We start from the raw sequence: 24,206 nt of genomic DNA on the forward strand, positions 1-24,206 counted from the left end.
AGGGAGACGGAGAGGAACGGCAGGCAGCCATGGACACACCGGAGCCCCCGACGGACCCGCGGAAGGCTGAGGTTCTCCTGCTCCCTCTGCTCCCGGTCGAACCCTGGAGCTGCCGTTCCCACTGAGGTACTGTGCTTTGACACGCTTCCCTAACTGCTTCTGTGACTGCCTCGTGAGATTGAGACAGTGGCAGCATTCAGAGAGTGGCAAAGTCAATCAATCTCTAATCTGTGTCATTTCTTTCACTGCAACCATTATTCATTTTTGTGTATATTCTCCTCTTACTTGAACGCAAGTGTCATTGCTAGTTGAATTAATTATACAATGATTGAAGAAGTTACACTGTCATACTTTTTGTTCGCGAGAAGGGGATGCACTTCATTTTTCGATCGTTAGAAGTTTTGCTGTTGAACTTTTTTCGGTGAGAAGTGGATGCACTTCAGTTTTCGGTCCTCAGAAGTTTTGCCAGTTTTGTGTTCATGTCTCATTTGCATTTTGTTCACTTCATCTGACTCAGATTAATGCGTTCGCCGCATTCCTTGTCTTTAAATTTATTGACGACGTTGACTTACAGTATAGATTGAGCATTGCATTGTAGAAGGCTTGTGAGCGTGGCGTGTGAATACTGTACATTATTTCACACTGATTTTTTGAATGTCTACAGAATGTCTACAGAGCAGGGAAAAGCTGGTCAGCTGGTGTTCAGCACTGATTGTGGTGGGTGTTGAGCATTGGCAGGTGGACAGCATGTGTGCCTTGGGGGGGTTGTGTGTGTGTGGGGGGGTCGTGGGGGGGGTGGGCGATGTGTGAAAAAGGTCAGGAGCCTTGCTGTTTTTGGCCAGAGGCCAGTCTCCACATTGACCACTCAACACCTGACATCACCAGCAGACACTCATTTCTCAGCCACATGGCTGTCTTTCGCGGCCTGGCCTGGCCTGCCATGGCGGCTCTTAGTCTGTTAGCTCGTTCTGAAAAGCTACTTTTTAAAAAAAAGTTTAGGACAGGGGTTGTCCGGTCTTATCCGAATAGAGCCAATGTGGGTGCAGTTTTCTTGTTTTAGGCCCAGCGCTACGACTACCTGATTAAACTTAATTAGCTAATTATGGTCTTCAATCAAGGCCTTGATGAGTATAGAATCAGGTGTCTCAGTGCTGGGCTAGAACATAAACCTGCACCCACATACAGCTGCCCTTTTTGGAAACGGGATGTGGTAACCGGGGGAAACGGCGTGTGTGTGTGTGTGTGTGTGTCGGTGCGTGTGAGGGTAGCGGTGTCACAGCTGAGGGCTCGAGCCGGAGGCAGGCGGGTAAGAGCATGTCTGGAACATGCCGGAATCAGAGTTTTTTTTTTTTGGGGGGGCGGGGGGGGGGGGGGGGGGCGGGTGGGAGGTTGATGCAGGAGGGGAGAGTGCAGTTATTCCAGGTTCCCCTGGGTGAGTGCAGTTAGGCTAAGCTCCTTCCATGAACACTCCTTATGTAAGGGACCCTCTTTTTCCCTCCACAGTCCTCCCTCCCTCCCTCTCTCTCTCTCTCTCTCTCTCTCTCTCACCTCCTGCTGCTAAACGACAGGCTGGGCCCGGGTTCTCTCGGTCCTCCGATGTATTTATTAACTTATTTTAATTGACTCTTTCAGAGAAGCAGATCCTTACAAAGAGACATGGAGACAGAGAGACAGAGGGAGAGAGGGGGAGTGAGAGAGAGAGAGAGGGGGGGAGTGAGAGAGAGAGAGAGACAGAGAGAGAGGGGGGGGAGAGAGAGAGAGAGGGAGAGTGAGAGAGAGAGAGAGAGAGAGAGAGAGAGGGAGAGCGAGAGTTAGTTGTCAGCATGAAATCTTAGTTTTTAATTACAGTGAATTTAGTTCTCTTCATTACTGTACCTTGGCTGTTGCTTCAGTTACTTCAAGTGCAACTTCATTTTTCACTTGAACGTATTATCCTATTCTTTTCTTGTCCTGCCTGCTGTGTGTTTTGTATTTTAAAAAAACGTTTTCTCCAGTACACTGCTGTACCAGTATAGCGTCAGTGTGTAGAATCAGTTCCTCGTGATCGTACACCCCCGATGGAGGCTAATGTTGGGATCAGGTGGGAACCGTAGACTGTATTTATAAGAGTCTCTGTCTGGCTGTGTGATGGTGACTAAGCCCTGTTGTCGTCAGAGGCGTCTGCGTGCCCAAGTGAGCGTGCCTGTGTGTGCGTCCGTGTGTGTGAGTGTGTGTTTTGTCGCTGCACGTGGGATAGTTTGAGTGTGTGACAGCGTCTGGTAATGTCTGATTACTCTGTGCAGGCTGGCTGGTTTGTATCCTCTGTCCCTGCTTGCGTTATGGAGGGCACAGAGAAGCTGGGTCTGAGCCATTCTCTACTGTACACGGAATTTGAATTTCAACAACTTTATTTAAACTAGTGTCAGCGGCACGACAAACAAAACCCAACCAAAAAACCCCAAAATGTACAAATATAAAAGAGAGGACAAGACAAAACATCAAAAATGGGTTGGACATAATAAGACTAAACAAGGTTAACCTTCTTTTGTTTCACCGTACAGAGAGACAGAGAGACAGAGACAGGGATTTAGACTCCATTTAGCTTTGTTTCAGGGTGTGGGACCAGCCTGACCCCATGAGAATTTTAGGATTTTATGCCGCTGTGGCGGTGACTCTGACCGCACTGCCAGAGCTTCACACTGTTCAGACCGAGAAGGTTCCGGAAACCTCTGCGAAATACGAAACACTTGTACTTACTCACTTGTGATGCGGCGTAGAAAACACTGTCATTTCAATATTGTTCCCAGCCTAGCATCCTCCTTAATTATAATGTCTTTCTCCTGATTTGCCTCATCTTTAATTTTCTCCCCAGTCATCTCCCTCTTCCCTCCCTTCCAACCCTATAATTCTTTATGTTTGAAATGTTATTTTTATTTATTTATTTTTATCTAGACGTTCAAACTGCCATCCCAGTTTTAAAGGTGGTAATATCTAAAAGCAACTCGTGAGAACACGAACACTGTCATGTAGTTTGTTGGCGCTGTAAAGATGACGGGAAGGTCACGTCTGCGCTGTCGTGCTCATCTCCTTCTCTACGGCCCTGCCGCTCACGTAGCGTCGTAGCGAAGGAGTGCTGATGACCTCACCTGCTCTCACTTTCGCACATGACAGAACTGAATGTCTCACCTGAAGCCAGAAAAACCCAGATCAATCAATCACTACCCAAGCAACACAATGTGGATGAATGAAACAATCCCAAGAATTTGCCATCCTTTTTTAAATTGATAGTAACTTCTTTATTTGCCTTTCCATGTATAATCCTAATTATCTGTGAGAAATGCCTGTTCAGTGTAGTTACCTTGTTTAAATGTGAACTGAGGATACCCCCCCCCCCCCCCAGCCCCTCCTGCACAATCTGAAGCACCTGCCCCATCACCTGCCAGTCAGGTGAGGCCCTGAGTATGTGCTACTACATGTAGCTGAGTGACAGATGCAGTGAGCCACCCTCTCCCCCTCCCTCCACTGCTCTGTATATTCAGCATGTAAAACCACAGAGACACGCACAAGCATACATACACACACATGCACACACGCACACACACACACACACACATGCATACAGCACACATACAAACACACACATGCACACACACACACACACACATGCATACAGCACACATACATACACACACATACAGCACACATACACACACACACATACAGCACACACACACACACACACACACATGCATACAGCACACATACATACACATACTGTACACACACATGCACACATACATCACACACATACAATACACACATGCACACAGCACAAACACATACACATACTGTACACACACACACACACACACACACATGCACACATGTATACAGTGCATACACACATGCACGCACACATGCACATGCATCCAGCATACACACACACACAAACACACAGTCCATTCACACTGCACAAAACTCTCAAAACCATTCACACAGCACTCTCATAAGAAAGACAAGAAAACTATTTCCACTGTAACCAAATTGTTGTGCTGAATTTGAATTGAACCTAATCCACACAGCTCCTGGTGTGAGTAGTCCTACAGTCGCAGTGTCTTTCAGAGTGGGAAGGTAAACCTTCCGTGTCCACACACCTACCTGTCCGTCCACCACACAGGTGAGATTGAGGGCCCAGTGGACACGTGGTGCTGTTAGTGTATGTGTTCAGACAGGCAGATCCACTCTGTTTACCTCCTGCTGCCCTTTCCTTTGCTTTGAGTGGAATGAGAGGGGAGCTCAGACATTTGGGGAATGCAGAGAGAGAGAGAGAGTCAGCGTGCGACCAAGGGGGTCTTTTGGGGTGTCACGAAAATGAACACACTCAAAATGGAGGCCTGTTTTCCAGTCAGTGGTCTTGCAGTCACACCGCCTTTGCCATTTTTGTGCCCGTCCAGTGCACACCTATGAGCTGCAGGTCGATTCACTATCAAACGGTCCATTTATATTTAACAAACTTGATATAGCTTTTATTGTCTGAAGCAATACTGAAGAGAAAACTGTAGAAAGCAGTGTCAATCCCTACCAAATATACAGCAAAACATGAACACCACACCCTGACAGCCAAACATTTCCTGACAAATTCATGCTCCCCTCAAGAAATGCTTCATAATTTGAAGCATAACTTCATAACCACACAATTTGTCTCCTTCCCTGCTATATCATCACCCTCCTTTCCATTGACTACATGCAGGTTTTAAGAGACAGGAAAGCACATCGGCAATAGCATCTTTTTTTGGCTGTATGTCCTGTACAGCTGTACAAGAGAGATGTGTTTACCTGTACAGGTGCATAGCTGGGTCTGTACAGAGGGATGTCTCTACCCATCCAGGTGTATAGCTAATTCTGCACAGAGATGTGTGTCTACCTGTACAGGTGTATAGCTGGGTCTGTACAGAGGGATGTATCTACCTGTCCAGGTGTGTAGCTAATTCTGCGCAGAGATGTGTGTCTACCTGTACAGGTGTATAGCTGGGTCTGTACAGAGGGATGTATCTACCTGTCCAGGTGTGTAGCTAATTCTGCACAGAGATGTGTGTCTACCTGTACAGGTGTATGTTTGTGTCTGCTCAGAGAGCTGTATGTACCTGTCCAGATGTATAGCTAATTTTGTACAGATAAATGCATCTACCTGTCCAGATATATTGCTGAGTCTGCACAGTGATGTCTCTACCTGTCCAGGTGTATAGTTGAGTCTACACAGAGGGAAGCATTTACCTGTCCAGGTATATAGCTGAGTCTGCACAGAGATGTCTCTACCTGTCCAGGTGTATAGTTGAGTCTACACAGAGAGATGGATTGTAACGGCAACCAGTCATGCAATGATCTTCTCCCAGCAGAGATCAGAAAGCTCTGCTGTTGATCCTTTTATCCTTTTTTTTGTTCCGTTTTTCTGGCTTCCCAAATACTGGCTTTCCAGGCACTGATTGCTTTTCTGTAGAAAAGCCAATCACATCTGAAGAACAGTAAAGCAAAGTAGCTATTTCTTATGATCTAAATACCCTGATAAATTAGGTTTGCGACCTTGTTTTTAATTTACTTGAGAAATTTCCTCATACAAGGACACATAGTACCGTGTACTTTTTTTTCCCTGAAAACTCATTTTTCAAACTGGCAGTAGTTTGCTCTCAATGCTCAATATGCTGAGTCTTAGCTCAGACTGACTATGATAAAATGACACTAATCTGTCGGTGTGATATGATTGTTCTGTTTTATTTCAGTTCTTTTACGGGATGGGAGTGGTGCTAAACTAGCCTGCAGTATTTTGTCATCGGTACCAGGGTGTGTTCTGTACACTATCGCATTTCAGAACAAAGCCTCTTCACTAACCTGTGTCTGTAGTATGTACTCAGATAACAATGGGAGAGTAGCAGCAAAAAGAAAATTCTGTCTTTGTTATAGAGAGAGAGAGAGGCCGAGAGAGAGAGGTAGAGAGACATAGAGAGACAGACTGAGAGATAGAGAGCGCGAGAGAGACAGACAGACAGAGAGAGATGTCGACTGACTTCATTTATCTTGTAGGTCTTGAGGCGTGTACCTCGACAGTGGCACTTGTATAACTGTAGCTTTGTCTATCTCTAGCAGTCTTTGCTTTGCCATACGAAATGCACTTTTGGGAGTCACTTTGGTTAAAAGTGTCTGCCAAATGACTGAAATGTAATTGTAATAATACGGCACAAAAACATCTTCAAGGATGTTCTGCGCTCTATGATCTTCAAAGGACAGAACATTCTAATTGCACGTTGGACTGTTGCTTTGCGCGACTGTATTAATGTGATTATGCGTGATAATTCTTACGTCTGTGTGGTTTGTTATTATCGACTTGACAACTTTGTCATCAGGCAAACTGAAGACTGGTCCGCTTAACTACTGAAAATACCAAGCCTGTTTGATTCGATATTTATTCAGAATGTCTGTTTCACGACCAAAGCCGTTTAATATTACTTTGGGGGGGAGATCAGAGTTAGGTATGCCCAGTAAAAGGCCTTTAATTAATCAGCCTGTTTGATTCCATATTTATTTAATTTGATATTTATTTACATTTATTTAAACCGATTATCCGTTTAATATTACTCTGGGGAGGTCGTAGTGCAGTATGCCCGGTAAAAGGCCTTTAATTAATCAGCCTGTTTGATTCGATATTTATTTAATTCGGTATTTATTTAAATGTATTTAAATCGATTATCCCTTTAACAAGACTCCGGGGACAGGAGCCGGGGACAGGATGTGCTGGCGCGGTGTAAAGTGGGGACGTAAAAAAAGCCGCAGATGTCCCGGCGTTTACCTGCGAGGCGTCCCCCCCCCCCCCCCCCCCCCCCCGGGGCCGAGCCTTCGTGGCCCTGCTCCTTTGTTCTTTCTGAGCCCGTTGCGGTGTCAGTTTCAACTTGTGGTTGCCGGGGAAAGCACCGCGATGCCATTGGTGCACTTTTTAGAAGACTATTATGACTGACTTGCTTTAAAAAATAAAAACCTCCACCTCCTCTTCTTCCTCTTTTTCCTTTATTGCCATTTAGGGGGCATTTGTCTGTACCTCGGCAGTGTAGTACATTGGGTGAGGAGCTGGTCTTGTAAACTGAAGGTTGCAGGTTTGATTCCCAGATTGGACACTGTCGTTGCACCCTTGTGCAAGGTACTGGACCTGCATTGTATATCTGTATATTATAGTTTATATCCAGCTGTATAAATGGATTCAATGTAAATAATATTTAAGTCGCTCTGTATAATGTATATATAATCTGATGCCAGTGTGTGGTTGTCAGTGTGTCAGCACCCCCACCCCCCTTCCATTGTTTGTGGAGGAAAAAGCTCCGGGCAGCGATTAGACTGTCACTTTGCAGTGTGTATACACACAGAAGGGGGATTTCCCGTCGGGTGTGGCAACCCTGGGGCAGCTCACCTGTATGCGTGCAGAGCAAAGGGGGTCAATCTCTTCAGTGCTGAAGAACGACACAGTTTTTTTAATTAAAAAGAGACCCAACTTCCAAAGGCTTTTGTACCACCCTTTAAACTTATTCCGAAGGTCACCACCAGGCCACTTTTTGATGCGGCCTCGATGCGGAATTCCCTGATTCCATTGGGCCGTTAGTCTTGTGCCTCGAAAAACAAACTTGGGAAACGTCAGCGTTCGAGAGATATAACGGGCGGCACTGCAGAGGCTGCCAAGCCCAGTTTTATGGTCTAGTTCAGAGGGGGAGAGTAGCCTTGGCTGCGTAGCCTTGGCTCCGTATGCTTTGCTGCATCCTGTGTAATTTCCCCTACCCGCTCATTCTTTTTCGTTTGATATTGGGATGGCAGGTATGCCATCCCACCAAGATACGCCTTGGCGGGGCGGCATGCCCCATACCTATACGGCACCGAGAGTTTGGCACTGTTCAGGGTTCCCTACAGAAAAAAACCACAATCACCACAGATAAATCCTTAGAGATCTACCCTAACCGACACTTATCAAGTTCATGCCCTTTCTTTCATAGAATTTAAAATGAATTCCTCGACCTGTTTTGAAGTCGATCTGCTTTTTTCCCCACTGCCTGTCTTCATTTGTTTGTTAAGCTAGTTTATGGCCAGAAGTCCACTTCTCTTGAGATTACTCGTTTAACTGTTAATTGATCTTCTTTGAAGAAGCAATTAACAAAGTGGTCTATTACTGCGACCTTCGAGTGTCCACATGCAGCGGGTTACCAAACTTTCTCGACCTGTGGACCGGCAAATCTGAGTTTCGAAGTCTCAGGGACCACCACACCATGTAAGGGGACCGGCGGCCATGTTGTTAGAGACCAGCGCCGGTCCAAGGATTTGTGTTTGGGAACCATGGTCCACGTGTATAAATCCATCCATCAAATTAACATATTTTTTTGGAATGCATTAGGAAAGGAATTTGAATGTCGTGATCCCCAACCCCCTCACCCATGGCTGCCCCCCCCCCCTTCCCCCCACCCCTCCGCTTGATGGGACTTACAAATACCACCGTCCTCAAAGTTTCATGTCACTCTGTCATGGTGTCTGTCTGTGGCGGGGCAATTATAACCCAGGTGTGACCCAGGCCTGCCTCTGTATAACAAACAGAACCCAGCAGCCCAGTGAGTCTCACCAAACCGCCATTGGTCTCTGTTTGCCTTTCTAAGACAGAGGTCGGGGGGAGGATTTGCATGGAAAGAGCAAAACTAGAGGGGAAGAAACACTGGCCCATGCCTTATGCAGGACATTTGGCTTGTTTTGCTGATTCAGTGTTATTTATGGGGTTTTTAAAAGCTGTTGAAACAGTACTCTGAGTCTGTCGGTTGCGTTTAGAGAGGGTGTGGGGGTTTAGGGTGACTGTAGTGCACCTTCAGTGAACATGTGATTTGCCGTGATGGTTGTGGTGTGTTTTTCGCCCCAGTTTTGCTTACACTGCTTTCTGGTGAAAAAAATAGTGTGTGTGTGTGTGTGTGTGTGTGTGTGTGTGTGTGAACATGTGTGTATGTGTGTGTGTGTGTGTGTGGGGGTACACGTGTGTATGTATGTGTGTGCACTTGCATGTGTGAACTGTAGTTTTTCATTGATAAGTCTTTCTCATTTCCTATTCAAGATTATAACTGGAGAGATATGAAACTCAATGTGCATAATTTCTGCATTTTTCTCACATTTTCAGACCACCAAAGGGCAGTATTGGCTGAAAATGAACCATAACAAAACCATCATACATTGTTTAATACTTGAATGAGGATGTGTTTAAATGGAGTTCATTTGCTTTTTGACAGGTGAATGGTGTGTTTGGAATTATTGAGTGTACATCAAAACAGAGAAGATTACCTGTATGAAGTAGGAAATAGGACCTGGTCTTGTCACCTAAAGGTCACAGGTTCAATTTCCAGGTAGGACACTGCCCTTGTACCCTTGAGCAAGGCACTAAACCTGCATTGCTTCAGTATATATCCAGCTGTATAAATGGATGCGATGTAAATGCTATACAAAAGTTGTTTTAGTTGCTCTGTATAAGAGTGTCTGCTCAATGCCTGTTATGTAATATTGGGTGTTTGTGTGTGTGTGTGTGTGTGTGTGTGTTTTACCTGCGGGTTATCCGTCTTCATATAGGGCTGAATGATAAGGATGGTTAGCATTCCTTTGGTTTCTCCAATGGGACATGGCGGTTGTTAGTGCGTTATTTGTCTATGAAAAGAATTTAAATGTGACCACAGTAGCATGAAATGAGAGCAAGGAGGAATGTAATGGTAGTAATGCAACTGTAACAGACAGACATTCCTGCGTGTATCTGTGTCTGTTCTGGATGCATAGATCAATGGGTTAGTCAATAGGGGGTCATTGACGTCTACTCCCACCTGACCTGTGATGACTATGCAGTGACGCTGAGGGCAGGTATTAGCTCTCTCTCTCTCTCTCCCGCACACGGGTTGTTCTGAGAGCAGAGCAGGTGCTCACCTGGAGAGACGGCACCGAGGGGTGGGTGCAGTGTCGGTTGAGCCCAAACGCGGCATTTATAGATGATGGGGTTGGATGCAGGTAAGTACAGGGGCTGAGATCATCGCCGTCGGCAACCCCGTAATTACAGCAGGAAGACGTAGCTGCGGCAGCGAGGCCCCCAGTCTGGAAGACCTCGTGTCCCAGTTTTCTGGATCCCTGACCAGAATAAACACCGTGGTGAATCCATGCCAATCGCGAGTTTGCTCTGCTTGGAAGAACCTCTGTGCCGAGACGTATGAGCGGCCCGCGGAGTCGAGATTTACAACAGAAGCGAGTTTATGTGGTGGCTTGAATTCATTTGTGTAGTTTTGTTCAAATCTTTTTTTTGCATCCAGTCAAAGCTTGATTGACCTTGTTCATCAAGTGTAGCAAGGACCCTAGAGAGTGATGTCAGGCTGATTGCCCACCAAACCTCAGATGAAGAGGTCTTGGAGGGTTAGGTGGATTTGTTTAGCTAATGAAGATGCTGGTTGATTAGGTAGGTAAATTTAAAATAAGCAAGATTATGATTTTATCTGGAACGTCCTTCTGAACTTTACAGTTGATGACCACATTGAGTGAGAACCTTGACCATCCTCTCCCCTTCTTCTTCTCTCTCTCTCTCTCTCTCTAGCTCCCGTGTGACCGTTCAGCCATGCTCCCTGGATATGGATTCTCCCCGTTCCCTGACTTCCAGCCTCACCTGCACGCCTTTCTCTGCCGCGGAAACAGCCCCGACATGTGGATCCCGGGCTCACCCGAGTCCCAGGCTCTGACGCAGGCCCGCAAGGACAGGCCGTACCTGCGGCCCCGCCACCACGTGGCCGTGTGCCAGGAGGAGTCGCTGGCCTTCTTCGACCTGCCCGAGCCCGGCTTCGGCGGCCTGGGCTTCCCCCCGCCGGTCCGGCGACCTCTGACCCCTCTGCCGGTCCGGCGACCTCTGACCCCTCCGCTCGAGTCCAGGCCGGTGGGCTGGGCGGACCACCGCGGGGTCGCGAGGGCGGACGCGGGCGACGCCCCCCCGGGCGTGGGCAGCGGGCCGCGCGGCGGCGGCGCTAGCGAGGACGCACGAGACGGTGAGGAATCCGGAAACGCCCCCGCCGCCGCCTCTCTCTTCCTCCCTCCTCCCGCGCCCCTCCTCCTCTCCCTCCCGCTCTCCCCCCGTCTGTCCGGCGACAGGGAGTCCTTCCGCTCCCAGCGGTCCCGTTCGTCCACCGGCTCCTCCCTGGGCTCGGAGGCGCAGAGTGCGGATGCGTGTCCCCTGCAGAGGCGAACCTCACGGGCCTACCTCAAGGAGAAGACCATCCGTGAGTACTGGCCCACCTCTGACACTCCCACAGCTCTCCTCCTTCCTTCACTCCCCCTGTCCTTCACCTCTGTGATTTATGGACTCAGATCGTTACATGAGAAGCTCCTTCCATTGATTTATATGATTTGTAGTTAACCTTTAACCTGACTACCAGTAACCTAGAAGTACAGGTATGTGTTAACCTTGGGGTTGTTCTGTTGTTCTAAATCTGGCCATCTTCATGCCTGGTCCTGGCGGGCCGCAGGGTCTGCTGGTGTTTGTTGTTGCTTGACACTTCATCGATCGATTAAAGCGGTCGATTACACAGTTACACTCACCTCACCTGGTTTTCTTGGGTCTGAATCGGGTGCTGATATTAAGACGTAAGACAAAAACCAGCAGACCCTGCGGCCCACCAGGACCAGGACTGAAGATCACTGCCCTAATCAGTAAGCTGGACTCGTGTGTCGTGTTTTTTGTGTTTCAGGGCGCAAGATGAGGGTGTATTCTCCTGAGAGTCTGAGCGACGAGTCTCTAAGCAGCATGGACAATGAGTTCCTCTTCCCAGGGCCATGTGACACCTTTTCAGAGGAGGAGGAGGAGGAGGAGGAGGAAGATGAGGAGGAGTTGGTCTCCCCGGAACTGTATACTGCCCTATGCACGCCTCCTCCAGCAGGGGGTGCCAGAGAGCCTCGAGCAGAACTGTACTCGAAAGCGCCTGTGTTGGCTTGCGGGGTCGTTGTGGACAGAAGGAGGGGAGACGGGGCGGAGGGGGCAGAGGGTGCAGAGGGTGCAGAGGGGGCAGAGGGGGCGGAGGGGGGCGAGGGCAGCGGAACCTCGGAGAGCCCGGTGCCCCCGGCCTCCCAGCCCCGCGCGGCGGACCAGGAGCGGCGGCGGTTCTCCGCCTCGGAGCTGATCTCGCGGCTGCAGCTGTCCCAGCGGAAGAGCTCCTTCGCCCTGAGGCTGGGCAAGTCGCTGTCCGCCCGCGTGGCGTCGCGCGACCGCCAGGCTCCGCGCAGCCTCAGCCCCGAGCGTGAGTCCTCCGGGGGGGGGGGCGAGGGAGGGGGGGGGACGCGGGAGGGGGGCTCCCTGACCCGGGTGGCATTCCCAGGCTCCCGGGGCTATAATATCTACCACAAATTCTCAGACTGTTGAGTCCCACCCCTCCTCCAGGGCCTGGAACAACGCTGATGTTGGCCTTTAATGTAGACATTAATGTAGACATTCATTTATGTAGACATTGTAGACATTAAATTAAATCTAGAATTCAGTTTAGTGTAGAAATTTTGTCCAGGCCTGCTGTAGATATTTATAATTTATAGCTCATATGAAGAACATTCTTTGAAAATGTCTGTACTGTCAGTTTGATGCACCTTAGGGTATTAAATTGAATCAGGTCATCAGAAGTGAACACGTGATCCCATCTCTTTTCTCTTACTGTCTCTCAATCGACACAAGCATTTGAAGAAAAAAATCTCCCCTCTCTCTCTCTCTCTCTCTCTCTCTCCCCCCCTCCCTTTCTCTCTCTCCATTATGTAGCAAAGCCCAGCCACAGACATCGTAGGTCAGTGGCGTCCACTGATGTTGGCTCCCAGAGTCCTGTGGGAACTGGCCCATCGCTGCCCTCTGTTGACAGCAACATGTCATTACATCGGCGGTGCCCCAGACTAAGGTGATATTCATCATTATGAAGACGCCGTGAATAAATTAAAAAAGCGTTTAGTTATTACTTTACAGTTTTATTCCATTAAGTTACATTACATACATTACATTTATTTGGCAGACACTTTTATCCAGAGCCATGTACAAAAAAGTTGAGTGACTGTAATATTACCCTGTTATTATGGCATGATGACTTTGGCATGGTGGCTTTGATCAGTACTGTACTCTCATGTCCTCATTCCCCTCAGTGTCAGAAAGGACTCCATAGAGGAGGATGTGTGTGCCACGCCCAGTCTCACCTGTAGCAGTCGCCTGTCCCGGTTCCTCCCCACCTGTAAGACTCTGCCCTTCTCCTGTCCTTCCCCTGCATGTTTTAGTTCAGGGCTGTCCAACCCTGTTCCTGAAGATCTACTGTCCTGTAGGTTTTCCCTCTAACCTGAATTCAACCCAAAATTAATTGAATCTACTGATCAGCAGCTCAATGAGATCTCTAGCTGTTGAATGAAGGCTTTGTCTCGGTTGGAGGACGGTAGATCTCTAGGAACAGAGTTGGGCAGCCCTGCCTTAATTTATCTCAGTTTTGTTCTAATATATAAGCATAAATTACATGCAAAAGTCATGTCCCTTTCTACACCAGCCTATGCTAGTTTTTACATTGAATACAATATAATTAACCAAGTGCATGTCTTACAATAAATAAGGCAGGTTGTATGGTTTTTAAATCTGATTTTATACCTTCATCTCGCTCTCCCTCAGCGATGCTGTACCAGGAGTACAGCGATGTGGCCATCAACAGGGAAATCCTGCGACAGCAAGGGGCGGAGCCTAACCCAGAGGAGGCGGGGCACGGGGAGGCCACGCCCCCCGGAAGCCTGTCTCCGACCAGCTCGTTCCGCTCGTCGCAGGGCTCCATCTTCTCCCTGTGGCAGGACATCCCGGACGTGCGCACCAGCGGGCAGCTGCACTCCTTCAGCGACGAGGAGCGCAAGCTGCAGGAGGTGGGCTGGTGGGAGGTAGAGCAGCGGTTCCCAAACACCGTTCCTGGTGATCTTCCGTCCTGTCGGCTTTCACCAACCTTGAGTTAGCACGCCTGATTCTGCTGATCAGTAGCTGAAGGAGATCTCTAGCTGCTGAATGAGGTGTGGCTTTGACTGGGTTGTAGTGAAAACCTTATAGGATGGTAGACCTCCAGGACGAGAGGTAGGAACCGCAGAGGGAGACATTGTGGGAGAACTGGGGAACACAGGGGCCAGTGTGGTGTGAAGGATTCTGTATGCTTCAAACAAACCGGCTCATACAACGCTTTGTCTGACTATGTCAGACAGTGTTGTTGTTCTTCATACATTTTCCAAAGTAGTTAAACTTGAAGGTAGGTCAAGAAGGCGCCCATGATAGAAAGGAGTGGGATTATAACAGGAAGTAATCATTACCGCCATTTGTAGAGAATTTGTAGGCCACCTGAAACCCTGCCCTTTGCACATCTGGCCAATTGCTGCGGAAGCCAGGTGTACAGTTCAGAATGTCGATTTTGGAAAGTGAGACATATTGTCCAACTCAAACCACCCCAATCCGACTGTCGGACAAAAGGAACTTTCCGCCACTATCCGAACGGCCTTAGGACACTGCCATTGTACCATTGAGCAGTGTACTCAACCCGAATTGCTTCAGCATATGTCCAGCTGTATAAATGGATAAGAGTGTCTGCTAAATGCCTGTAATGTAATGGAAAAGAATGAGGGAACACGGACAGGAGTGTTACAGAGGGAAGCGGAAGACAATAGAAGCAACGCAGGGATTGACGGAAAGCGAGATGAGAGGGGTGTGATTGAATTACGCAGTGGGAACCGGGGGCAGATTAAAAAGGCTTATTTGGGTGCTGGGTGGGGTCGTGTTTCTGGCTCCTCACTGTGCTCTCCCTCCCTCCCTCCCCCCGCCACGCCCAGGCCAAGTTTGAGCTGGTGACGTCGGAGGCCTCGTACGTGCGGAGCCTGGCCATCGTGCTGGAGCACTTCATGCTCTCCCAGGAGCTCAGCGACTGCATGGGGGCGCAGGAGAGGCAGTGGCTCTTCTCCAAGCTGCCCGATGTGAAGGACGTGAGCGAGCGGTGAGGGGCGGGGCCGGACCGGGGGGGTGAAACCTGGACTCGTGGGTCCGGGGTTTGGGAAACTGTGATCACGCACCAGAGGGGCTGGTTCAATTTTGGGCCGCCGGGCCACTATTGGACAATGATAACATTCTCCCCTGTTGGTTTGATCATGTCCTGGGGCGGGGGAGATTGTGGTCACAAAATTTCATTCAATTCAATTCAATTTTATTTGTATAGCGCTTTTTACAGAGAACTGTCACAAAGACGCTTTATCGACCAAACATTGGGTGGAATTGTGTTAGTAGCCCAAAAGTGACCCAGAGGCCCAAAAGTGAACTGGCCCCTCTGGCATCTGCCAGAATTGCCAGGGAGACACCATAGAAACTGGAGTCAGTGCAGGTATAAGGAAAGAGTGCAGGTATTGAAAAGGAAACCTGCACTTCTGCCAGGTACAGGATGAAAGGTACATGATGTTTAACTGTCTTTGATGGGGTGAAAACTTTGAAGTGGCTCAGGCAGTAAACAAACTCACTATGGACGAGGGTTGGGCCCTCAAGCTGACATATTGGTAGTCTGCGTCTGTTATCAGTCAACTGTGACTAACAATCCATAGGGAGATGCAGTTACTTTCTGATATTCAATAAGAACTCCTTATAAAATTGAATTGGGACTATGAATATTATTTTAAGAGGGCTGTGTGTCTCTCCTCCAACCAGTGCAGTTCTGTAGCACACTGTATGTCTCATGGTTTCCACGGTTTCCATTAACCTGTCGTGCTGCTCATTGGGGGAGCCCCTCAGACAAAATGGTACTGTGAGACCATATGTTAATGTGAGCTGAATTTTCTCTTTTTGATACAGGTTTGTGTTTGTGGGTCTCTGTCTCTCATTCTTTCTCTCTCCTTCCTTCCTTCCTTCCTTCCTTCCTCCCTTCCCCCTGCAGTTTCCTGCAGGACCTGGAGCACCGTTTGGAGGAGGACATTCTCCGCTTCGACGTGTGCGACATCGTGCTGGCGCACTGCCCCGCCCTCAGCAGGGTCTACCTGCCCTACGTGACCAACCAGGCCTACCAGGAGCAGACCTACCAGCGCCTGCAGTGAGAGACCCCCACTTCCTGTGTGTTCCTTCTGTAGCGGAGGGGAAAGATCCTGTTTCATTATGAACTGTAGCTGAGGGAAGAGAACCTGTTTCATAGTACACTGTAGCTGATGGGAAGAGATCCTGTTTCATAGTACACTGTAGCTGAGGGAAAAGATCCTGCTTCATCATAAACTGTAGCTGAGGGAAGAGATCCTGTTTCACTATAAACTGTAGCTGAGGGAAGAGATCCTGTTTCATCGTAAACATGCATGCGTGATCGCGATCATAAGCCAAGTGGAAAGAAAACAAATCCTCCTGAGACCTGATGCTCAGGGACTGTTTGAGGACTGTGTGATGACATTTTCAGTTTACGCTCCCGCATAAATTGGAATTATGCTTCTTTTATTAGAACCCGACGAAACCTGTTTTGCGGTGTGATTGACAGTCGGTGCTTGTGACGCTGACGCCTCCTCTTCTTCCTCTTCCTCCCGCAGGCAGGAGAACCCCCGTTTCCGCGGGATACTGGCGCGCCTGGAGGAGGACCCCATCTGTCAGCGCCTCCCGCTCGCCTCCTTCCTGATCCTCCCTTTCCAGAGGATCACGCGCCTCAAGATGCTGGTGGAGGTACGCTATCGGCTAATTACTCACACGTGCTAGCGGCTGTAACTGCAGGAGCCACAGCCAGCTCATAACCATTAAACAATGCAAACATATAGTAAACAGGGTTCCCACACATCCTGGTAACCTGGACATCCTGGAATTTTTGATGAGGTTTTCCAGTCATGGAAAAGTCATGGAAAATGAGAAAATTTCCTAAATGTCCTGGAAAATCATTAGTTGTTCTGGATAATCAGATATTTTTAGTGTTATAAGCCAAAACCACAGGTGCCCTGGTCTGTGTTCACAATCTACCCCACACTGCCCCCCAATCAACAATTGCAATCAATCCCCCATCCATAATCGCACTCTCCCTCTCACATGGAATGTCCTGTAAAATAATGTCTTGAAAACAGTGGGAACTCTGAATGAACTATAGCAAAAAAAGTCCTGAAGAAAAATCCTGAGGAAAGAAAGGATCTGTGGACAGACTATGCTCTGCTGCGTATGTGTTTTTCTCTTCCTGTTTGTTATTTTCCCATAATGAGCTCTGTTTCATGCTGCAGAACATCCTGAAGAGGACAGCACCAGGCTCACGGGATGAAGACACGGCCACCATGGCATTTAATGAGCTGAAAAAGGTCATTTAAACAAAATTATGGGGAAAAATGTTTTAAAAAATATTCCTTAAAAGCATGATTTCTTCAGAGTCTGAGGCCAAGTGCATTTGTCTCATGCGTCACCTTGTTTGAGATGAGGGTTGTGACTTAATGCATAATTTAAGCCAGGGCTGTCCAACCCTGTACCTGGAGATCTACCGTTTTGGAGGTTTTCACTCCAACCCTAACAAAGCCACACCTCATTCAACAGCTGGAGATCTCGTTGAGCTGAGTTGAATAAGGTGTGCCAAACTAGGGTTCAAATGAAAACCTACAGGACGGTAGATCATGAGGAACAGGGTTGGGCCGCCCTTATTTCAGCCATTGGTGCTTAAATGGAGGTGGAAGGTGAAAGGTTGTAGTGTGCTGGTGTTGTGGTGTGTTGGTGTTGTTTAACAGAGGAACTTTGAATGCTGACTCTGTCGCAGCAACTCTTGGACTTTCTCCCCTTGTGCATCTACAGCTCATCAAGGAATGTAACTCCAGTGTTCAGTCAATGAAGAGAATGGAGGAGCTCATTCATCTCAATAAGAAAATTCACTTTGAGGGCAAGGTACATTAATCCAGGAGTTTCACTCAATGTATAGCTACTTGCTTGACTTGGCTTTGTTGTGGATTAAAAATACTTTGTTTTTGCACTCTTGTTCTTGCATTCTTGACTCAAGGTTTTTCTGTGACTCAATCCAATTTACTGGGTCAATTTTTTTGGTGTACTTGCTTCCAAAGGTTCCGTTAACTAACGTGAACTACTGCTTGACATGTCAACATGAACATGTACTTAATTTATCAATCCTTAATAATAACTAAACTAAACTAGTAAACTAGGCCATGTGTATGATCTACTCAGCAGTAGAAATGTACAGTAGTTCCATTAAGTAACATGGACAAATTCCTCACTGGTGTTTGGCAGTTTATGTCTGAATTGGCTTGAGTCATTGCCTTCCTATTAGACATGACTTCCCTGACTTTACATGTCTGGGTAATGCATTGTTTCTGTTGAAAGCTGAATGGGTCTGAACTGTGCTGTTTTAAAAACCATGAACAAAGACCACACAAAACATTTGTTGCATTTAATGAACTTGTTGATGGCTCATTTAACTTGGACAAGAATTTATATATTATATACACTCATTCATGTTTGACAAGGCATTCGTTTATAATAAATTGAACCTTATTATACAGCATTCTCCAAGTTCCCTTGGAGAATATTGTCTCCTAAACACCAAAATATATATGCATCTGTTAGGATGGAAGACCATTTTTATATACTACATTTGCATTGTATGGGTTCTCAAACATCAGGAGGCAAAAAGATCTTTGAGTTTTGATAGGGCTTTGGTTTGATGAAAGTCCATCTCAGGTGCTTTCCAATTTTCAGCGAATGATTATTGTTGGACTCGCACATTCTATGTATTTAGACATGCTTCTTCTGTGGTTTCCTTTTTTCAGATTTTCCCTCTCATATCCCAGTCTCGGTGGCTGGTGAAGCACGGAGAACTGCTGGAGGTCGACACTCAGACCATGAGCATTTCCGGGTCAAAGTTCAAGCTGCCCACCCGGCCGGTGTACTTGCACCTGTTCAACGACTGCCTTCTCCTGTCAAGGAGGAAGGAGTGAGTATCTCAGTACAGGCTGAGAAAGGGGGGCACACCTGGATTTTAGATTTAGTTCTGACCTACAAATGCTATGGATGGTAAATGGACTGCATTTATATAGCGCTTTTATCCAAAGCACTTTACAATTGATGCCTCTCATTCACCAGAGCAGTTAGGGGTTAGGTGTCTTGCTCAAGGACACTTCGACATGCCCAGGGCGGGGTTTGAACCGGCAACCCTCCAACTGCCAGACAATCGGTCTTACCTCCTGAGCTATGTCGCCCAGTGCATACAATGCATGCAAAAAGTATATTTTCTCAAGCGGCGGTTAGAGCATGCCTTTGGGGATCGGCGTTTGGGGGTGAAAAGGCAGCGTTTATCACGGCGGGTGATGTTTCGTCTCCGCCCCTCGACAGCGTGTGGCGATTCGTGGTGTTCGTGCACGCCAAGATCGGCGAGCTGAAGGTGAAGGACCTGAGCCAGAAGCTGCAGGGCGTCTCGGGGTTCATCTTCCACCTGCAGCTGTGCGAGGGGGCGCTGCTCAAGCACCAGATCCTGCTCAAGGCCCACACGGAGTGAGTCGAGCCCGCCGGCCGCGCCGGAAGCTTCCGTTTTTACTCGCGAAGCACGCGCGAACGATAACGGCGGTAAACGGTGTGTGTGTGTGTGTGTGTGTGTGTGCGTGCGTGTGTGTGTGGCGGTGTGTGTGTGTGTGTGTGTGTGTGTGTGTGTTTGGCGGTGTGTGTGTGTGTGTGTATGTGTGGCGGTGTGTGTGTGTGTGTGTGTGTGTGTGTGGCGGTGTCTGTGTGTGTGTCTGTGTGTGTCTGTGTCTGTGTCTGTGTGTGTGTGTGTGTCTGTGTGTGTGTGTGTGTGTGTGTGTGTGGCGGTGTGTGTGTGTGTGTGTGTGTGTTTGGCGGTGTGTGTGTGTGTGTGTGTGTGTGTGTGTGTGTGTGTGTGTGTGTTTGGCGGTGTGTGTGTGTGTGTGTGTGTGTGCGTGTGTGTGTGTGTGTGTGTGTGTGTGTGTGTGTGTGTGTGTGTGTGTGTGGTGGCGGTGTCTGCTTTCTGCGCAGGAGCGAGAAGCAGAGGTGGATCGCGGCCATGTTTCCCGCGGAGAAGGACGGTGGCAAGCGGATCAGCGTAGACGAGGGTGAGCGCATTCGCCACGGACGATTATTATGGCCTGTTTACAATGCACTTGTGTGTGAGTGAACGCTAAATAAAAAAATAAGATGCTGGGATTGATAGGTTTGAGAAATTCATTTTCTACAGGTCCAGTGGGTTTCAACGGATGATATTTCTTTGGCATTAATGAGACATGGGAAATATAAATGGAAATTGCATATAAAAATTTTATTGCAGTCTAATAGATAATGGAGATACTTTTTCCAGATGGCTTATGTAATATGGAGAGGACATTAATATTATTAGGGGCTGAATTACTTACTCTGACGGATCTCAGGAGGTTAAACTTTTTTGATACATGCGGTATCCTGTCATACGGTGGCTGGGGCAGTGTAGCGTAGTGGGGCTCTGGGGTCGTAAGTTGAAACGCAGTTGCAGGTTCGATTCTCAGGGGAGGCACTGCCGTTGCACCTGAACCTCAATCGCTTCAGCAAATGTGCAGCTGTGTAAATGGATTTTGCGTGTACAGTAAAAGAATGCAAGTTGTGTAAGTCGCTCTGCATAAGGAGTGTCAAATGGCCGAAATGTAACGTGATTAAAATATATAATATATGTGATGTAATGTAATGGGCTGTCTCCTCCGCAGACATCTCCCAGGTTTTGTGTATTAAGTGCTACCAGGCGCAGGAGCACGACGAGCTAACGCTGGAGAAGGCCGATATCCTTCAAGTCAAGACCATCACAAGCGACGGTGAGGAACACGGCGACCGCATATATTCTGTCCGCCATCTTTTCCGAACGCTCGTAACCGAAACCGAACGAGCCGCCGCGATTCGGCTAACCGCTCGCTCTGCTTCCTGTCCCAGGGTGGGTGGAAGGGGCGCGGCTGTCGGACGGGGAGCAGGGCTGGTTCCCCAGGGCCCACGTGGAGGAGATCGCGAGCCGCGGCGCGCGCCTGCGCAACCTGCGGGAGAACGACCGCGTCAAATGCGCCACGCGGAAGCTGGCGGAGGAGCGGCCGTAGCCGCCCTGCAGGGGGCGCTGTCCCGCGTTCGCACACCTGTGCTAGGAGGACGCCTGTGACACATTAACGCAAGCCGTGCCCCGCCTCGTTCTTTCAGGCACCACGACATTCCCGAGCCGCGCCCTCTGTCCAGGAAACGCACCTGCACGTGGGGGGACCCTGTAAATATCCTGTACTTTTTGGGGGGAGCACACTGAACGGGCCTGACTCTCCAGCACTGGTGATGATGGGCGTCGGTTTGGAGACCTGGGCCCTGATGCCACCTTCTGCACTCATACAGTCAGATAAGCTTGTTTCCGTGTCCCAAGGTTCAGACTGGCCGACTGGCAATTCTGGCAGAGGCCAGAGGGGCCACTTTTGGGCCTCGATCACAATCTTCTGTTTCCCCCCACAATCTGCACTGGGCCAGGCAAGGCCAAAACCGAATTTTGCTCCCGGCCTGGCCTGGCCCTGCCCGTTACCCTTGAACAATCGGGTCAGTCTCTGGGGGAGGAGTTAATCCATGTGGGGTTCACGTGCATTTTGGGGAGGAGCGTCAACATTCCTCACTTTCAGTCAACCCCCGATTCAGCGCATTAATATTTCTGACTTAGTCCTGAGAGCACATTAAATATTTTGTTTAATCTAAATATTACATTTTGGTAGATTTTAAGTACATTAATTTAATTTTTTATTTCTATTTTTACTTTTTTGCTGTTGCAGAAATGGTGTACTAGTTTGCATTCTCCTTAATCTTCTTCCTTTATGGAGGCTGCAATAATGGTTTAAGGGGGAATAAATAATTGCAGGATTGATACATCATGGAGTGGATTATCTTTCAGCCTGTAAATTATATCCTCGTTATTTATTAATGCTACAGTCATATATGAATAAATTACAGCCATCCGTCTAAAAAAACCTGTCTGTTGGAAAGCACTACAAAGAGATTATTAATATGACCAGTATGTTTTAAACTGTTTTAAACAAGTGTGGGTAGACAGATTCTCAACAGATATGTCATAATTTTAAATAAATACAGATGATGTTATTTGATACAGTTTTTTTTCATGAAGTGGTACTGGAGCTGAGTGTCAGTTGTGTGTTGAAGCAATCCCAGTGCCTTCAGGTTGGAGGTCCATCATACATTTACTTATAACTTCTCAATACACAGTAGCCTACTCATATAATGCTGAGCCTCTTTGTGGTAAACCTTTGGTGATAAAAGCTCTGGAATTTTAATATTCTTTGGAGCCGTGTCTCATTCCCAGTAATTTACACTTATTAGCTGTTTGTACCTCATGATATGCACAGTCTCCTGACACTGCACGATAGCAATAAACATTGTTTGTTTCGCACTGGAGATAAACTAGCTCCTCAAAATCCAATTATTAACATCTCCGCCTCAGTGAATCACGGTCTGTCATTTCCTGCCAAAATAAAAATTTTTAAAGTCACAACTCGACATAAACAATTTTGTAATCAAGTTTAAAAATCAATGAGTAAAAGTAATAAAGAACACTGAAACTCTCAGGATATCTGGGACAACCATAGACATGCATATTTAACTAGACTGGCTGGCACGCCTTCAGCTAACCTAAGCATGCGCAGTAGAGGCTGTTTACCCGTTACTACCTAGGCTACACCGCCTGGCCCCGTTCTAGCCTCTCCAGACCTTTGTACACTCTACGGCAGTGGTCTCCAACCCTGGTCCTGGAGAGCTACAGGGTCTGCTGGTTTTTGTTTTCACCTTAAAATCAACACCCAGTTGAGACCCTAGACACCAGGTGAGTCGAGTTAACTGTGTCATCGACTGCTCTAACTGATTCATGAAGTGCAGAGTCACTACGAAAACCAGCCGACCCTGTAGCTCTCCAGGACCAGGGTTGGAGACCACTGCTCTATGGTGACATCGCAGGTGAAAACAGCCCAAAACCCGAATTACAGGTCCCCGGGCCTCACTCCCCGCTGCCCACCTCTGGGTCACTGCTGGTCTCCGTGTTGCTCCTCCTCGCAGGGTTGGGTCAGCTGACCCTGGTGCGCGAGCAGCTGTGCGGATTGCAGGCAGGCGCTGATGTGCTGCTGGTCCCTCAGCGGTGAGGTAGACCTCTCGGCTTGTGATTCGCCGCCCGGCCCGGGGGCGGAGAGCAGGGCGACGTTGCTCCTCCGCCCCCTGTTTTGGACGTTCGGCCGGTGGAGCCACGGGGCCTCCGAGGGGCACTCCCAGGGGCCCGTGTCCAGGTGCACGGATTTCGGGACGGGCAGCCAGGTTCCCCTGGGCTTGTGGACCTTCACCGCCAGCGGCCTGCGGTTCTCCCCCCCTTTGCGCGGGTTTGGGGGCGGAGCCTGGGCCGAGGGGGCGGGCAGGCTCCTCCCCCCATCCGCGGCCTCGTTGGCCGCTCTCTGGGTCCTGGGGGTCGCGGTGCTCTTTTGGGGGGGCACCCTGTGGCGCACGGCGTTCCTGCCCTGGTGTTCCGGGACATGGTCGCCCCCGAAAAGCAGAACGAAGTTCCTCTGGCTGGCCAGCGGCAGCAGCTTCGCCCCGCTCTGACACTTACTGAAGATCTCCAGCGTCAGGTCTGAGGACGGGAAGTGCTTATTAAACTCGACAGAGTTTTATGCTTATTAAACTCGACATAGACGATGCACACACTCTCATATACAATACAAATATACACACACACACACACACGCAAGAAGCAATGGATCACTTTTTTGTTTTAAGATAGTTATCTGAAGAAAATAGCGTTGCCCCTCTCAAGAAAACAAATTGAAGTCGTTTTCGTGTTTTCTTAAAAGACTTACAGTTGTTTATGCTTTCTGTAGGGGTTGAGAACTGATTTGTTTGGATAGCTGGAAATTAACCCACCACCCCCTTATCTTGAATTATTTATTTTTTTGCAGTATAAGGTTCAACTCTTTCAAAAGTTTATCAGGTGTAGCAGGTGCTGATTTAAAAAAAACGCAAAACATACAAATCGTATAATCTGCAAATGGATAATAAGCCCCAATAAGCCTCAACGCTGCAAAATTCAAACTAAGCGCATGTGCATATATTTGATTATCCTTGATACAAATAATAAACCAGCCAACCAAACAAACAAACAAAACAGATCATAAAAGCAAACACTGACTATCCAAATCCA

The 24,206-nt window shown here is 48.1% G+C and overlaps 2 protein-coding genes across 6 annotated transcripts in view; one reads left to right on the forward strand and one right to left on the reverse strand.

Annotated features, from left to right (window-relative positions):
• LOC118207956 (rho guanine nucleotide exchange factor 19-like) lies at window positions 1–22,111 on the forward strand. The gene is made up of 16 exons (XM_035382180.1): window positions 1–126; window positions 10,607–11,279; window positions 11,748–12,293; window positions 12,800–12,932; window positions 13,171–13,256; window positions 13,679–13,920; window positions 14,866–15,026; window positions 15,951–16,103; window positions 16,582–16,711; window positions 17,251–17,325; window positions 17,807–17,896; window positions 18,793–18,956; window positions 19,355–19,513; window positions 20,009–20,085; window positions 20,707–20,811; window positions 20,927–22,111. The coding sequence occupies exons 2-16, from the start codon at window positions 10,628–10,630 to the stop codon at window positions 21,082–21,084; spliced, it is 2,931 nt and encodes a 976-aa protein (XP_035238071.1). The 5' UTR covers window positions 1–126; window positions 10,607–10,627; the 3' UTR covers window positions 21,085–22,111.
• The window catches only part of ttll10 (tubulin tyrosine ligase-like family, member 10), a 22,885-nt gene continuing 17,077 nt past the window's right edge, over window positions 18,399–24,206 (reverse strand). For 3 of the 5 annotated variants that reach the window (XM_035383333.1, XM_035383332.1, XM_035383336.1), the window contains 2 exons: window positions 23,037–23,639; window positions 18,399–18,939 (listed from right to left, as the gene is read on the reverse strand). In XM_035383333.1, coding sequence (XP_035239224.1) covers window positions 23,044–23,639 — 596 coding nt within the window. In that variant the 3' untranslated portion in view covers window positions 18,399–18,939; window positions 23,037–23,043. Of the gene's footprint in view, window positions 18,940–22,121; window positions 22,491–23,005; window positions 23,640–24,206 lie in introns of those variants that run through there. The other 2 variants (XM_035383335.1, XM_035383334.1) reach the window with 2 other exon arrangements.

This window comes from Anguilla anguilla, chromosome 11 (genome assembly GCF_013347855.1).
Source record: "Anguilla anguilla isolate fAngAng1 chromosome 11, fAngAng1.pri, whole genome shotgun sequence".
NCBI lineage: Eukaryota > Metazoa > Chordata > Actinopteri > Anguilliformes > Anguillidae > Anguilla > Anguilla anguilla.

Excerpts from the sequence above, each read along its gene's own strand:
- LOC118207956 (XM_035382180.1), top strand. The coding sequence starts at position 10,628 with ATGCTCCCTGGATATGGATTCTCCCCGTTCCCTGACTTCCAGCCTCAC. Across the intron at positions 17,897-18,792 it reads AAATTCACTTTGAGGGCAAG|ATTTTCCCTCTCATATCCCA; the intron begins GTACATTAATCC and ends TCCTTTTTTCAG. Across the intron at positions 20,812-20,926 it reads CAAGACCATCACAAGCGACG|GGTGGGTGGAAGGGGCGCGG; the intron begins GTGAGGAACACG and ends TTCCTGTCCCAG.